Source organism: Coptis chinensis, chromosome 2 (genome assembly GCF_015680905.1).
Source record: "Coptis chinensis isolate HL-2020 chromosome 2, ASM1568090v1, whole genome shotgun sequence".
Taxonomy (NCBI): domain Eukaryota; kingdom Viridiplantae; phylum Streptophyta; class Magnoliopsida; order Ranunculales; family Ranunculaceae; genus Coptis; species Coptis chinensis.
The window spans coordinates 100,400,162-100,416,119 of NC_141457.1; the positions used below are offsets into that span (position 1 = coordinate 100,400,162).

The 15,958-nt window shown below is 37.2% G+C and overlaps 2 protein-coding genes across 2 annotated transcripts; one reads left to right on the plus strand and one right to left on the minus strand.

Annotated features, from left to right (window-relative positions):
- The first annotated feature begins 3,034 nt into the window (after nucleotides 1–3,034).
- On the plus strand, nucleotides 3,035–6,635 carry LOC147519621 (PI-PLC X domain-containing protein At5g67130-like). Its single transcript, XM_086591184.1, has 8 exons — nucleotides 3,035–3,313; nucleotides 3,402–3,524; nucleotides 3,614–3,748; nucleotides 4,686–4,784; nucleotides 4,874–5,177; nucleotides 5,272–5,495; nucleotides 5,590–5,676; nucleotides 6,381–6,635. Exons 1-8 carry the CDS (start codon nucleotides 3,233–3,235, stop codon nucleotides 6,558–6,560), a joined length of 1,233 nt encoding a protein of 410 aa, XP_086447310.1. The 5' UTR covers nucleotides 3,035–3,232; the 3' UTR covers nucleotides 6,561–6,635.
- Nucleotides 6,636–10,739: 4,104 nt separating this feature from the next.
- LOC147519622 (small ribosomal subunit protein eS10z-like) lies at nucleotides 10,740–12,927 on the minus strand. The gene is made up of 5 exons (XM_086591186.1): nucleotides 12,821–12,927; nucleotides 12,694–12,742; nucleotides 12,356–12,629; nucleotides 12,137–12,275; nucleotides 10,740–11,039 (listed from the first exon to the last, which is right to left on the minus strand). Exons 1-5 carry the CDS (start codon nucleotides 12,821–12,823, stop codon nucleotides 10,947–10,949), a joined length of 558 nt encoding a protein of 185 aa, XP_086447312.1. The 5' UTR covers nucleotides 12,824–12,927; the 3' UTR covers nucleotides 10,740–10,946.
- Between the last annotated feature and the right edge of the window lie 3,031 nt (nucleotides 12,928–15,958).

Here is a 15,958-nt window from a genome sequence, read left to right on the forward strand (position 1 = left end):
CAACACAAAATGGGGTCTGTCAATAATAGAACCCTAAATTTTTTCTGCTTTGAGTGTGAAAAAATGGTCAAGTGAGTGTTTTGCGGCAAATTGGTTTTATTTTTGCCAGACCCATCTATCGCAACAAGCAGTGGCAAATATGTGTTTAAGTGGGAAAATATCAATTTGATTTGCCAGCAGGCTAATGGGTAATCAATCATGCCCAAAAATTTAGAAAGTACCAAAAATACTTTGGGTTTTCAGCCACTCATAATTTCACTTTTCGACAAGCGACCAAGTGTGTAACACTTTAACACCACAAGGTAATTGCACGCCAGAACAAGGTGTTATATGTGCAAAGAGACCGGTTCCTCTATAACCGGGTCAATCTCTGTACCACACACATACATCTCGTATCTCGGTGTACACACACACATCTCGGAGCACACACCTAGATATCGTGGCACACACATACATTTCGGACAGGGACAGCCCTGAGCAGGTGCCATGTGGGCGACCGCACAGGGCCCCCAATATATAAGGCCCCAAAAAATTAGTTTTAGTGGAAAAGACTTATTTCGCAAATCAAAAGTCCAAACCGATGAAAAACCCAAAAAACCGAAAATTTCACATTAGTAAACAGTCGAATATCTCATATTCTCTTTCCTCATTAATTATGTTCATAAAAAAAGAAAATAACAATAGATATAATAGATGAAGAGATCTTCTCATTGACTAGATCTCTCTCTTCCTAATTAATAACGTTTTTTTTTTTTGGAAAATCACTCCAATTAATTGCTTGAGTTGTCCTCAATTACTCAAATACAAAAAGAAATATAAAAAAAAACCTCCTCATTCACCTTATGACCATCTAGTATTCTCTCATTCTCAATAATTTCTTTCTTTACAATTGTGGATTTGTATTAATTTTCATTTCGATCAATCTCAATTACTTATTCACCTAAATTTTAATTATTTTTCAAGTAAATTAGAGATTAAAATTAATTTTTCATTTTCTTAAATATTTTTTCAATAACTCAATTTAATTCCAAAGTAATCTAGTCTAATATTATTCACCTAACTTGATTTCTTGAAACGACATGATTGTTTCCTAATGCATTCATAACTTATAGAATTTTGTTGATTGTTTCCATTACTGTCGCGTATGCAGAAAAAAGTTTTTTAAAATTAAAATTATTGAAATCATACCTTAGATCGACTATATCACAAGAAAGTCTAAATGGGCTAGCATTAATATCTATTGAAAATGAATTTTTAAATAAAATTAACTTTGAAAGCTTCATTAATGATTTTGCAGCCAAAAATGCGAGAAGGGAAATATTTCGATGATCCAATTTGTATTGATGGAAGACTGGAAGAGGGCCACATTTTGTCGTTTGCACAGGGCCATTGAAAACTCAGGGACGGCCCTGATTTCGGGTTCGGATCAACGGCGAGATAAGAGATGATCTCTGTTCCGGTTGTAGAGATCTCGAGTCCATGTGCAAATATTTTCAATGTCATCCCGTGCTCAATTCTCAATGATTGCCACCCCCAAAAGGCAATGAAAATGTAGCTCAAGAACGTTCCATTCCATTCAACTAAATAAATAGAAGGACACTATTTAACCAGTCTCATTCAACTGACTTTAAAATTTTTATTTTTAAATCATCGTCAGGCCCAAAATTTGCGGTTAATATCAATTCTCAATGATATTCGGATATCCACCCCCAAAAGGCTAAAAATCGGAAAATATATCTCGGAAGAACGTTCCATTCCATTCAACTAAATAAATAGAAGGACACTATTTAACCAGTCTCATTCAACTGACTTTAATCTTATTTTTATTTTTATTTTTATTTTCGATAAATCATCTGACTTTAATCAGGTGACGAAGGACTTGAATAAAACAGCGACAGGAATAACTTTGACAGCCGAAAAAAAAATTGCAACCTATTCGTATCTAAACACATTTGTCATTTTACTAACTAAATATTGATGTTAAGTTTGAAGTATTAGACTTGCGTTATCGTTTGATCATGTACTCCAACGACCACATGGTTGATATTGTATTCAAAATTCAGAATAATGGAAATATAAATTATATAATAATCAAGGCAGTCTTCCAAGGAAAGTTCCAATTGGTTGAATTTTCTATGTGGTACATTTTATTCCCACCTAAGACTAACAAAAACGATTCCCCAAATGTACCTATGGTTGGAAATTCAAATTAGAACACACCGTATTTTCCGATTTACTGGTAACAAAATCTCGAGATTCTTGTGAATGCACGTGTGCAGTTAAAGGGTGGAATTTGAGCCGAGCGGTTCGGGCTCGGCTTAAACTCATTCATTAAATAAGAGCATTTTAAGAGAGAAACAAAAAAAACACTAAATTTTTAAACCAAACCAAACACCAATTAAAAAAAAACACCAACCAACTTTCAAGAGAAACATCAAATATTTGATATCAAATGACGCGGTTTTGGATAAATCGCGTCACTAAAGTCCATTTTAGAAGCCCAAACCCACGCGGTTTTTCTAAAACCGTAGAATGTATCGCACATCAATTTTCTTATTTATTTTCTTTCTCAATCTCTCGCACGGTTTTTGCACAATCGCGTAATTGAAGCCCACTATTTAGTCCGAGCCTATGCAGTGTTTGAAAAATCGCGTGGTTTTTCCAAAACTGCGAGAGAGATTTGATACAGTACCAAAACTGAAACCAAATTTTGGTCGATTTGGTATTTGGTTTCTCCTGAAAATGATAAACACCAAATTATTGAAAATTTAGTGTTAGATGCTAAAAAAGTATCTCTCTAAAAATGTTCTAAATGAGCCAAGTTTGAACTTATATTATAGCTCCTATAACAAATGAACTTGATAAAACTTGGCTCAATAAGCAAATTGCTCGGGCTCATTCATATATTATATGAGCCAAACTTGAATGTTTTTCAAAACTCGCTTAATAAATGAGCCAAGGTTGAAAATAGTGAAGCTGGGCGGCTTGATTAGCTCGAATTCTAACCTTACGTGCAGTCGCTAAACTTAAAAGCGGGGGAAACCGAGAAAGTAACATGGCATCTAGAAGTCTAGAACAAAAGACCAACAAATCCCAAAGATGAAAACAGAGTACGACATAATAAATACCAATTCCCGAAAAGTCGCAAACATCCATCCCTTCCCTTATTAAAAGTCACATATAATATTTACTCTCTCTCTCTCTCTCTCTCTCACTTTCATTTTCATTTCTAATGGCTCTCTCCTTTAGTTGCATTGCATTTTTGTTATTACTAACAGCACTTACATTCTTCACCTCTTCTTTCGCTCTCAAGGTTCATCTCTTCTCTCCATCTCTTTTCTACATTTAACACATTGTGGATCTATATGTATTCATATGTTGTTTTGGTGATATGTTATTAGGTAGGAGAAACATGTTCCATTGATGCAAACTGCGACAGAGGATTACATTGCGACGCTTGTGTCGCTAACGGAAATGGACAGCGGAGATGTACTAGAATGCAACCTGCACCTTCAACATCAAAGGTATCATCATAAAAACATTTGATAGTTCTCTATGTGATTAAAGGTTATGATTAAATTTGCTGTTTTTTTTTTTTTTTTGTTTTTCCAAGGTGAAAGGATTACCATTCAATAAGTATTCATGGTTGACGACACACAACTCATTTTCTGTGGGTTCGAAATCAGCTACCGGATCTGATCTTCTCACTGAGATAAATCAAGAAGATTCCATTACTAGTCAGCTCAATGTACGCCTTTCAATTTTCTTTTCTCATTAATTTCTAAACGTAAATTGTTGGAACTTGGAAAGAATGGTATAATATCAAGGGACTAAAAAGCCCTTCATCTCATTATACCCTTTTTTCTCGCTTTGGGAAAGTTATGTGGCCATTTTCGAGACTTTGATCAACTTTTCACTCAGAAGTGCCTTTTGTCCATTTATGTTTATCATGATTTTTTATGGAAGTAGGTGAATCTAGTTGACAAAGCACTTCTTATATATGCGTAGTCTATAATCTAAGCATCTCATATCTTACCTAATTTATATTAAGAGTTAAGACTTAAGACTACTGCCCCTGTTGTAGCGTGGTTTTAGCAATACCCTTATTTCAATAGTGTCATGGTGGACATAGAAAATTTTGTAAGATTTGACAAAATTTAACAAAATATTTTAGTATTTAAAGATGCTAATTAGAGGACGTTTTTGACGTAGCAGACATTTTTACACTTGAATTCCTTTCAGCTTAGACATACCAGACATTTTTACCAGTTACTCAGTTGTTTATAGCATCCTCCTTAATACAATTGGAATTTGTGCCAAGGAAAGGTAGATACACACTAAAGCTGATTGCGGTGAGTTTTTATTGAGCCTCATTTTTTAAGGCCATGACAAAATTATCAAAACAGAGAATCTTTAGTTATGCCACAGTTTATAGTTTGCAGCTCATGGCCATTCAAATGTGAGTGCTCGTAGTTGGGAACTTGTGATGAGGTGTAGATAACAAAATAAAGTGTTGATAACAAAATAAGGATTGCCTGGTTTACTTGTAATACATCCAGTTGAAGAGAGACATGATACCGATAAAAAAAAAAGTTGAAGAGGGACGTGGTGTATTGAAAGAGCTGAGATTTCATTGTCAGCTACTGAGCTAGCTAAAACTGATCAAATATCGAACTGTTATGCAGAATGGTGTGAGAGGTTTGATGCTTGATATGTATGACTTCAACAATGACATCTGGCTGTGTCACTCGTTTGGAGGCAAATGCTACAACTTTACTGCATTTGTAAGTTTCATGTCATTTCTATTTTTATTAAGTACTCTACTTCTGTACCTTAATGATTTTTAATCTAATTAGTGCACTTGATTAACCAGCAACCTGCTGTCAATGTGCTGAAAGAGATTCAAGTGTTTCTTGAAGCAAACCCTTCAGAGATTGTGACTATCATCATTGAAGACTATGTCACATCCCCTCAGGGATTAACAAAGGTTTTTGATGCTGCTGGCCTAAGGAAATACTGGTTTCCGGTAACTCGAATGCCTAAAAATGGTGAAGATTGGCCTACAGTTGATGATATGGCCCAGAAGAATCAACGACTTGTGGTCTTTACTTCAAAGTCAGCTAAGGAGGATTCAGAAGGAATTGCATATGAATGGACATACGTTGTAGAAAATCAATGTAATGCTTTCTCTACCGCTTTTAACAAAATATACGAGATTTTAATTAACTTTGAATCAAATGTTACAGTTGTGAAGGTGGGTTGAAATTGCAGATGGCGATGGTGGACTGAAAGCGGGTTCCTGTCCTAGCCGTTCAGAATCTTCTCCAATGAACACGAAGTCAAGATCACTTGTTCTACAAAACTACTTTCCTGGCGCTCCTGATCAAATGAAAGCTTGCAGGTATAACTCAGCTCCACTGGTTAGCATGGTGAACACTTGTTACCAAGCAGCGGGTAAAAGATGGCCTAACTTCATTGCGGTCGATTTTTACAAGGTACTGTTACTTATATAGAATTTAAGTTCTGTGCTTGAATTTATTTTGGCTATGTTCCAGATGTTATTCATTTTCTCACTCCTTCAAATTGCAGAGAAGCGACGGAGGTGGTGCCCCCGAAGCTGTAGATGTAGCAAATGGACATCTGACTTGTGGGTGTGACAACATTGCCTATTGCAAGGTCTTGAACTCTCTATTTTCTTTTCGTCCTATTTCACTATTTTGCGCTTGCATTTGCTTTGGTTAGGGCATCTCCAATGGGGGGTGTAAAATTACACCTCCACCTAGGCTCCACGTAGGTGCCATTAGGATTTTACACCTCTAATTGTATAGTATTGTATAGCTTATAAATATCCACACTCTATACTCTCCAATGGAAGAGTGTAAAAAAAAATAGATTTTAAACTCGGACGTCACTCCAAATGACGTCCCTCTTTAATTTAAACTGGGACTTCACTTGGAGTGACGTCCGAGTTAAAAAATTACTTTAGAATTAGAAAGGGACGTTACTCCAAGTGACGCCCGAAAATTATTTTCGGGCGACGCCGTCCGAAAGTGTCGCCTGGTTTTTATTAACTAATAGCGAGAGGGGAAATTCCCCACCCTCTCTATTAGCTAATACACTATTACCTACGGTATAGCACTCCCATTAGAGAGAGTTTTTTATATTTGGAGTGTAAAATTTCCACCCTATACGGTTTACACCCCCCATTGGAGATGCCCTTAAGATGCTTGCTTTTCAGTTATCATCATCCTAACCATAGGTTGCAATCCTAATTTATTTTACTTTATATTAATTTGTCTGCTAAAGCCCTTTGCATAATGCTTTCCAAAGCATGTATGAGCTCGAACACTCGGAACTGACAATTGATTGCTTATGTACAGGCAAATTCGACTTTTGGAACATGTGATGTCCCAAAGGCAAGTAGGCCACAGGCAAGTGACCCACCCATTTCAACAGATCAGAGAACTTCCGATGCTGCTTCCATTGTTAACAGACTTATTCAACTTTGGTGCTTGTTGGGGACGATGTCAACGACCATTCTGATATTAGTACGGCTGTAATAGAATAGAATCAAACATTCAACTCTTGTTTAAGAGTTTACAATCTATCAATTCAAATGATATCTAGTATTCTAATATCGCTCCAAATGAACTCCACCACCAAAAGTAGATTTATAAAATGAATTGAGGGCTGATTTTTTGTGAAGATAGTCTTCTCATAATAGATAAGCTTTCTAAAAAAAATCAGCCAAAACGAAAATGTTTAACAATATCAAAAGTTGTGTTGAAATTTGAAAAATATAGACCGTTGGATAATTTTATAATATTGTAAGTAAATTTTGATATGTCACATATTTAAATGTGCTGATTTTTTCAAAAGATGATTTATATTATGAAAAGAACATCTCAACCAAAAATCAACTTCTAATTTATGTTTTTCATGATAGGGTTTTATTGGAATTCGTATAAGTGGAGTTCATATAACTATATAACTGGCAGGTTCTAATAGACCAAATGGGAAGACTACATACATAGGCAAACCAAATATTTTCCCCTCAAATAAAACTTGAACCTTCCTACCAAATCCACATCCGGTTCACATTTAACCATTCAACAATCTATTATAAATTAATATACCGGAACCTGTACTATGTTTCTCGCGAAACCCAACATGCTTCCACGGACAGTGAGTGGCTCATTTGTTCAACCGGTAAAAAGGTTGGCATTACAAGAACAAGTGAACGACAATGCAATTTGTTTTTTATTTTTTACTAGAATAAAAATTTAATCAATGACCTAGAGGCATTATATAAAAAGACCACCTAAGAGCATCTTTAGGAGACCACCTAAGGTATTGGGGATAATACTGGGTTGGCTTGTGAGCTTTTTCACAACATGAAACATATGAAATCTAAGGGGGAGGGTTGGGTGGCCCTCAAGATGGACATGGCTAAGGCCTATGATAGAGTGGAATGGTCCTTCTTGGACAGCATCTTTGAGAAGCTAGGCTTCAATGATAAGTGGAAAGGAATGATCCAGCAATGTTTGACCTCTGTCACTTTTCAAGTCTTACTCAATGGGTCTCCTCTGAAGAAGTTTAAATCTGAAAGAGGGTTAAGACAAGGGGATCCGTTATCCCCGTATCTCTTTATTTTAGTTTCTGAGGCTCTATCTAGGCTCATAGCTAAAAAAGAGCAGGTGGTACATGGTATCAAAATAAAAAAGAGGTCCCCCCCCATCACTCATCTGTTATATGCAGATGACTTGATTATTTTTACTAAAGCCAACTCCACAGATGGGGGGCACCTCAGGCAGATTCTTGAAGATTACTGTGAGGCTTCTGGACAGAAAATTAATTTTGACAAGTCTAGTATGTTTTTCAGCAGGAATGTGAGAATCAGAAATAAGTTTCGGCTAAAAAGGTTTTGGAAAATGAGATAGTTTGCACCCAGAGAGAAATACCTTGGGATTCCAGTTATGCTATCCCAAGGAAAATCAGAAGATTTTGATTTCTTGGTAGATAATGTCCACAAAAATATCAAGAGCTGGAAAGCCAAAGTGTTGTCTCAGGCTGGTAGAGCTACTCTTATAAGCTCCGTGGCCCAAGCAACACCTCTATATGCCATGTCAACCTACATGCTGCCAGCTTTAACTTGTGATAAAATAGACAAGGCTTGTAGGGATTTTTTTTGGAATGGGACAGAAACAGCAAAAAGTGTCCACACCATTGGGTGGGAACACATGTGTAAGCCTAAAAAATATGGAGGGCTGGGTTTCAGAAAAACAAGGGAGATGAATGTGGCCATATTGGCCAAGTTGCCATGGAAAGCTGCCACTGATGTGGAGTCCATGTGGACCAAAACTCTATATAGTATATACAGCAAAAATTGGATAGGTGATATTGAAAAGCCACCTGATTATGCCTCTTTTTTCTGGAAAGGTATACACAGGGTGTTTAATACTATCAGTGAAGGGGTCCTTTGGAACATTCATGATGGGAAATTCACTTCAGTTATGAAGGACCCTTGGTTGATGTGCAATGGGAAACCAAGGACCCTCAGAGAGTTAGGGGTGAATAACCCTGAGCTTGAGGATATGAAAGTGGCTGACTTTTTCAAAAATGATGGGACTGGCTGGGACCATGAGGTGCTAGCTCTGCACTTTGAACCTTTTATAAGACAAAAGATTCAGGAAGTGGTAGTAAGGCCTTTGGGGGCCAGCAAGGATAGGCTGATTTGGTGTGAGGATAGGTCTGGGAACTTAACTTAACTGTGAAATCTGTTTACTCCATGCTGAATCACAGCAAGTGGGAGGGACAGACTTCCAACTATAGCTCGAAGACTATTGCTCACATCTGAAAGGCTAAACTCCCAGCAAATACTCTCTTATTCCTATGGAAGCTGTATATGCTTGGTCTACCTATGGGGGACAAACTGACCCAAAAGAAGGTTCAAGGGGACCTATCATGCCCCTTCTGCTACAAGACCATTGAAACTGACATACACTTGTTCTTTGAGTGTGATTGGGTTAGAGCCCTTTGGTTTGCATCGGGCTTGGGATTAAGGGTGGTTGGACCTGAAAAGGGTACTATAAAAAAATAGGTGGAAACTTTCCTGACCTGGAGCCAGAGCACCAAGGAGGACATAGCTTATCTTTGGGGTGTTGGCTTCTTTGCATGTTTAACAACATCTGGAGAATTAGAAATGAGATCAGATTTGAACAGAAGCAAGCTAATAGGGATAGGGTGCTCAGAAGGAGCTCTGTGGAGGCTATGAAATGCATTCAAGCTTTCAAGGAGGAGGGAGTTTCTTCTGACTCTAATCTAGATATGCTTTTGAATGCTTATCCAACTGACTTTGCTGATATCCCTAATGACTGTGTAATTATTAGGTTTGACGCTGCTTTTACCAAAGAGACAGGATGGGCAGCAGCTGGATGCATTGCAACAAATGATGAAGGCAGAATTGTGGGAGCTGCAACAAGGAGGTGTAAGGCAAGGTCGGCAGAAGAAGCAGAGATGTTGGCAGCAGAAGTGGCAGCTCGAATGACCATAACAGCTGGCTGGAAGAAAGTCATTTTCCAAGGAGATTGTGTTGAGGTGATTAAAGTTATCACAAGTCCAAGTTGTTACTGGGCTTTGGAGAGCTTGAGAGACTCGATAAACAATCTTGTAACTTCCTTACAGTTTCATAGGTTTAGTTGGATAAGTAGGATTTATAATGGGGAGGCTCATGACTTAGCTGGATGGGCTATCCGAGAGTTAGGCTTGAGCCATCTTCCAAAGTGTATGATTGAGCAGAACATACAACCTATGGTGTTTTAAGTTAACAGCTATGAGATGGGTAAGTTAATATCGAAAAAAAAAAAAAAAAAAAGCTACCAAAAAAACACTAAACTCAAAAAACACCAAAATTTTGAACCAAAAAAATACCAAACCAAAAAAACACCAAGCAACTTTAAAAGCAACATCAAATTTTCGACATCATGTATCACATATAAACTTTAAATCGCGTCATATAGCCTACCCAAAACCGCACCATTAAAACCCAACTGACAGGCCCAAGTCCACGCGCCATGTATCGCATATAAACTTTTTTCTTTTTTTTCTTTCCCAATCTATGGCGCGGTTTTCACAAAACCGCAATATATAAGCCCAAACCCACGCAGTATTGGCAAAACCGTACGATTTTTATAAAACCAACCCACAAGGTTTTGGCAAAACCACACAGTTTTGACAAAATTGAGTGAGTAAACCAAACCTAGAACCAAATATTAGTCAATTTGGTGTTTAGTTTAGTATTTTTTTGGTGTTTTCATCAACATGTGACTCCTAAAGTTTAAAAACACCAAATTGTTGAAAATTTGATATTTGATGCTAAGTTGATATCACTCCTAAAGATGCTCTAAAGACAAAAAGAAAAAAAAAAAACGTATACGAGCCTCAGAGGCTAACTAAGCATCCTAGAGCTTCAAGAGCAAAAGCAATTAATTAACCTTTTTTTTTGTGAACCAGTAACAAATTAAGGTTTTTGTAGGCCGCGGCTGTGAAGGACAAAAATAAAAAAATGTCATGCTTTACTTGCACCTGCGTTACGTGCATGTCTAAGGGTAACTTATTTGACAAACATAAATAAGCTGCTCAGTTCCAACTCCCAACAGTTTCATGTCAGACAGCAGTACATCAAAGGCATGACTTTGTGAAATGGCATGCACTGATGCAACATTTTAGCATCCAAAATATTAAGTAAGAAACCAACACCAATTTATATCACGGGCAAAAATAGTAAGTTAACAGGATTAATAAACCAAATATGCATGACAATAAACTAAGCGGAATCAACTCCAAATAAACAGAGCATTCATCTTATACTGTCAACCTCAACACAAGATGAGGAGCCACTACATACTTTTAAGTTTGATTCAAAAATGTCTTCAGAATGGGGGTTACTATGGAAGTGAAGGTGGAGCACCAGCACCAGCACCTCCACCAAAACGACCACGACCACGGCCAAATGCGGGAGGCCTATCACCACCAGCGCCCTGCATAGTTACAAAGGCAATCAATGAACCAGAAATTTAGGATGAGGACTACATGAAATCAATAAAAGCTCAAAAGTGAAACATGAGATTGAAAAAAGACACAAAACAAAATTAAACAAATGGTGTATCCCATAACATTTTTTCTTCCACTTTCTTTTACATAATAAACACATGCAACAATTCTAACACATGCAGTTTATCCAAACATGTTTAACCATCAACTGCAGAGTTCCGTTTCTAGTTAAACAAGTCCAGTACATCCAATGTGATTGAATTTTCAAAGCTTCATCTTGGTCTCCAATGTACAATGTACAATGTACAATGCACAAAAGTCTTATTTTTTATAATTATTTCTTCAAAGTATAGATATATGTAGGGAAATACCCACGCTCTAGCTGCGATAAGAGCAGCAAGCTGCGAAAGGAAGCCCAAATGCTAATATGCGCCTATCACACGACATGATATCGTGTGCCACGAATTAACCTCTCCCGTGGAATACCACGCAATCCCATCTCTTACGGGATAAGCGCTCGGCCTAAGGCGCCACACAAAATTCTGAACATCATTAATATTTTCTAATTATGCATCTCAGGTAATAAGTTAATTTTTAATTTCTAACGTTCTAACAAACAATGCACATACAAAACTGACCGTCATTTATACTTCTCAAGTAGATACACTGTTTAACAAAAGCGTCTTTGTAAGCAGTGTGCACCAAACCTCTCATGTCCTAAATGACCCATAATGAGGAAGAAATGGGAACCCTTGAGAACCAAAACTCATAGAGGATCAGAGAAAATATTTTTCAATAGAACAATGAAATATGTTCAGAGCAACTATGTAGCCTATAACCAAAGCTTCATGTTTATTACACTGGAAAAGATATAAAACTGAAACAATTACATTGCTTCTCTAAATAAACTATTAACTTATTAACAAGGTATTTGATACTAAGTACAAAACATAAAAGGTTTTCTTAACACTGTATTATCTACCATCTTTAGCTATTTCCAACATAAGAGAGGGTTAATATACAATGTCAATCATCAAACATAACTTAGTAATTAGTAAAAGAAAAAAGAAAAACAAACACTTACGCTGAATGATGGTTGAAATTCAGGTGGAGCACCACCCTTATCCCCACCGAAATCTCCTTGGCCTCCACGAGGACCTCCACGGTATCCGTCTCTATCACCACCAAATCTTGGCCTGTCTCCATCAAAGCGAGATGGTCCTCTGCAAATTCAAGTAGACAATGGGCATATGGACTATATGTAAAACTAAAAAGTAGAAAATAAAAATAAAGAGAAAATTACCTAGGGCGGTCACCGCCACCCATGGGCCTACCAGGAGGCTTGAGAGACTTCTTAAGAGTAGCAGGAACAATCTCAGAAGGCAAATTCAAGAAAGTCCTCAAAAACTCAATGCCATCATTAGTCAAATACCAGTAATAATGCATCCAAGCAAATGTTTCTCTGACATACTCCTTTGACTTGAAACTCTGCATCAGCTTAATCACTTGCAAGTTTGGTACATCAATGTCTGGGTGCTTCTCCAAGTTGTAGTCTTTCTTGGCATACAAAACCCCCTCTGAACAAAGCAAAATGAATATATAGAGAGAGAAATAATAAAATGGAAAAGTAAAAGTTGTTACCTTGGAAGAGGTACTTGGAGATCTCGTGACGGTTTTTCTTCGGGATGATCTGTTAAGAAAAAGAGAGATGTTAGTGTGACGGTTGGAATTGAAGTGAAAGAAAAGATGAGAGGAAGAAAAAGATTACCATGGTTGGAGGAGGAGCTGAGAGAGAGAGTGAAGAATGATATTTATCGGCTGCGGTAACCCTAACACTGAACTTTAGGGTTTTTTTTTGGGATTTATTCAGTCGAGTTGGGTTGGTATGGGCCTCATGGGAGAGCCCAATATAAACTGTGGGCCAAGACTTCCGTTGGACGTATTTTATAATAAATCAAATCAAATAACATAGTGGGAGTAGTTACATACTTACATGTAGGTAAAAAGGCCCCAAGTTTTAGCCCAACAAAAGGACCCAACCGAGTTTATTTGGGTTTAGGCCTGGTCTGTCTGGAATTCTTAAAGTCCAAAGTCTACTTTTTTTGAAAGGCAAACTCAAAAACCGAAAAGCCCAAAATTCGATCCATTTTTTTGAATTTGGTCATGATATTTGTGTTATGATATTCTATTTTTTCGAAAAATAATTAGATCGGAATTGGATATATTTTCACAATCCAATCCGATCCGATTTCTAATTAATTTCCGAATTTTTAACATATAGCGGTCTATTTCATATAGTTATTAAATTAAAACTGCAGATAGTTTACAAACCAAATAAAAACCCTAGAGAAGTAGAACATTGTCTCTCACACAATTTCAAAAAATCAATATTGTCATTCTAGTACATGTCTCAATTTCTCCCATCTTCCTATTTACTAAATTAATGTATTAACATGAAAAAAAAAAAAAAAAAAAAAAAAAAGAATAGTTTGATGTGCATGGTCTTACAACACTTCGCCCCCCTTGTCGAGCATCGTTTAGTACTATCCGGAAGGAGCTAAGCTTTGTCAAGCAAAAGTAAAAAGATTGCATCCCCCGAATGGAAAGTAAAAGAGAAAGTTGATAAATTGATCAAGGCAGGATTTTTGAATTAATCGATTGATTGCTAAAATAGTGCCCGTCCGCAAGAAGGATGGGTGCGCTTTTAGGGTATGCATAATTTCAAATTTGAAAGCTTTTATGTCCGAAAAGACGATTTTCCTTGCCTCATATTGACATTATAGTTTTTAAGCACGACATGTTATATGCATATATGAGTTAGGGGGTCCTGTGGTCCCGCTCACCCTCAAATTTTGAAAAAAAAAAAAGCTAATATATATATAAGAATAATTATAAAACAATTTATATGAATATTGATTTGTTACCTAACCTGCACATACACATACACATACACCAAATGCGTAACATACCAAAAGCTAAAAAAGAAAAACCTCAATCTCACATCTTCTCAATGGATTGTTCTTTATATCTATTTTTCATTCATAGAACAATACTTTTGGTATGAGTTTTATAAACATTTATTGTAATTCTTTGGTAGGAAAAAAAAAAAAAAAAAAAACAACACTCACGTCCCAATATTTCATAATATATTTTCAACGTTATCTAAACATTTTATTCCTTTGATATTTTTACATATTTATATTGGTTGTAATGAATTATATCGGGTTAATCGAATCCATGATAATTTATTGTGTTGAATGTATTTCTACACTAATTTTGATTGTTTAGTGTAATGAAATTAGTTTTGAATCTACTTTAAGACATTGATTGAAATTTTGGAATGGAACGAAAACAATTAAAGCAAACGCGTAAGTGAAGACAATTAAAGCAAACGTTTTGAATCTATTTTTGACATTGATTGAATCTACCATTTTACAATATTTTTGCCGTATTGAGTGGTGACAATTTATTTTTTTCCATTGCCCCGGCTATTTTTCTTATGACAGACCTAAAAATTCTTTGCTTTTGTAAATTGTACAGTTTTGAAGTGGTTTCCTAGCTAAAACATATATACGAAATATTTTCTATTTTTAAGTTTTTAATTTTCTAAAGCTAAATGAAATGTTAATTGTATGGGAATTCCCCATACATATAATCCCCATAAGTAAGTAAAGCTATTACAGAAAAGCCTCCTCCCAGAAAGATTAAGGAGCTAAGGGGCTTCAAGGGGGAATTCAGGCCATCCGGCGCTTCATCTCCCAATTGGCCGAGAGATGTGAACCCGCTTCTCAGAAAGGATGCGAAGTGTGAATGGAATCAAGAATGCCAAGCATCTTTATTTCTATTTCTTTGGCAAATCTCCCTGTGCTAATTCAGCCAGTTCCAGGTCGACCGCAGCTGCTTTATGTCTCGACCACGGAGACCTCTATAGGATGCGTGTTAGCCCAACATGATGATTCAGGAAAAAGAGAAAGAGCCCGGCATGAATTAGAAAAACTCTGATTGACTATGAAAAGAAGTAAACACCGTTGGAAAAGACTTGCCTGGCAGTAGCTTGGGCCGCACAAAGGCTTCGCCACTATATGCTGGCTCACCCGGTCAAGCTCTTGGCTAAAATGGATCCTTTGAAGTACTTGTTTGAAAAGCCTGCGGTCTCTGGATGAACAGCCCGATGGCACCTCATTTTGTTTTGTCAGAATACGACATTACATATGTGACTCAAAAGGCCATTAAAGGGCAGGTTATTGCAGATCATCTCGCCTCGCATCCGCTGCCCTCGTATGCACCCACCCGTTTGACTTCCCAGATGAAGATGTCCTTTTCGCTACGGAAGATCAGCATGAGGAATGGAGCATGTACTTTGATGGTGCTTTTAACGATCAAGGGAGTGGTGCTGGTATTGCTCTTGTATCGCCAGAAAGGGTCCTAGTTCTCCGTGCGTATAAGATCCATTTTCAATGCACGAACAATATGGCTGAACAGAAAGAAGAGAAGAAGAGTACGCGCGCTAGCTAGCTAGCCTTTTTCCGCAGGCTGCTCTGCTAAGAAGGCGCTTGGAGACTCTATCATGATCAACCGAATCTACAACTCTCTTTACTGAGCGAGACTCTATCCAGATCTAAATAATCCGACAAACAAAGAGCCTTCTTCTAACTAGGAGAGTTAGCAAGCTACCGGAAGCTTAAGCTTCCGCTCCCCTTTGTCCAATTCCTCCTTTTCGTTCTTAGGTGGAGCAATCCGAACTCTCAAGAATATAAAAAGAGGACCGCAGGCCTGTGGACACCTCAAGAACTCATGGTTGGTCTCTCAACCCCTTTTTCTTTTCTTTGCTGATTCCTCTCAATGAAATTTGCCATGTTGCACTAAGTTACTTACGGATGTATGCATGCAGTCGGGGAACACTTTG

Coding starts and splice junctions, on each gene's coding strand:
- LOC147519621 (XM_086591184.1), top strand. CDS start 3,233: ATGGCTCTCTCCTTTAGTTGCATTGCATTTTTGTTATTACTAACAGCA. Junction 5,178..5,271: donor ATACGTTGTAGAAAATCAAT/GTAATGCTTTCT, acceptor TTGAAATTGCAG/ATGGCGATGGTGGACTGAAA. Junction 5,677..6,380: donor ACAACATTGCCTATTGCAAG/GTCTTGAACTCT, acceptor GCTTATGTACAG/GCAAATTCGACTTTTGGAAC.
- LOC147519622 (XM_086591186.1), bottom strand. Junction 12,630..12,693: donor CTCCAAGTACCTCTTCCAAG/GTAACAACTTTT, acceptor TGCTTTGTTCAG/AGGGGGTTTTGTATGCCAAG. Junction 11,040..12,136: donor AATTTCAACCATCATTCAGC/GTAAGTGTTTGT, acceptor GTAACTATGCAG/GGCGCTGGTGGTGATAGGCC.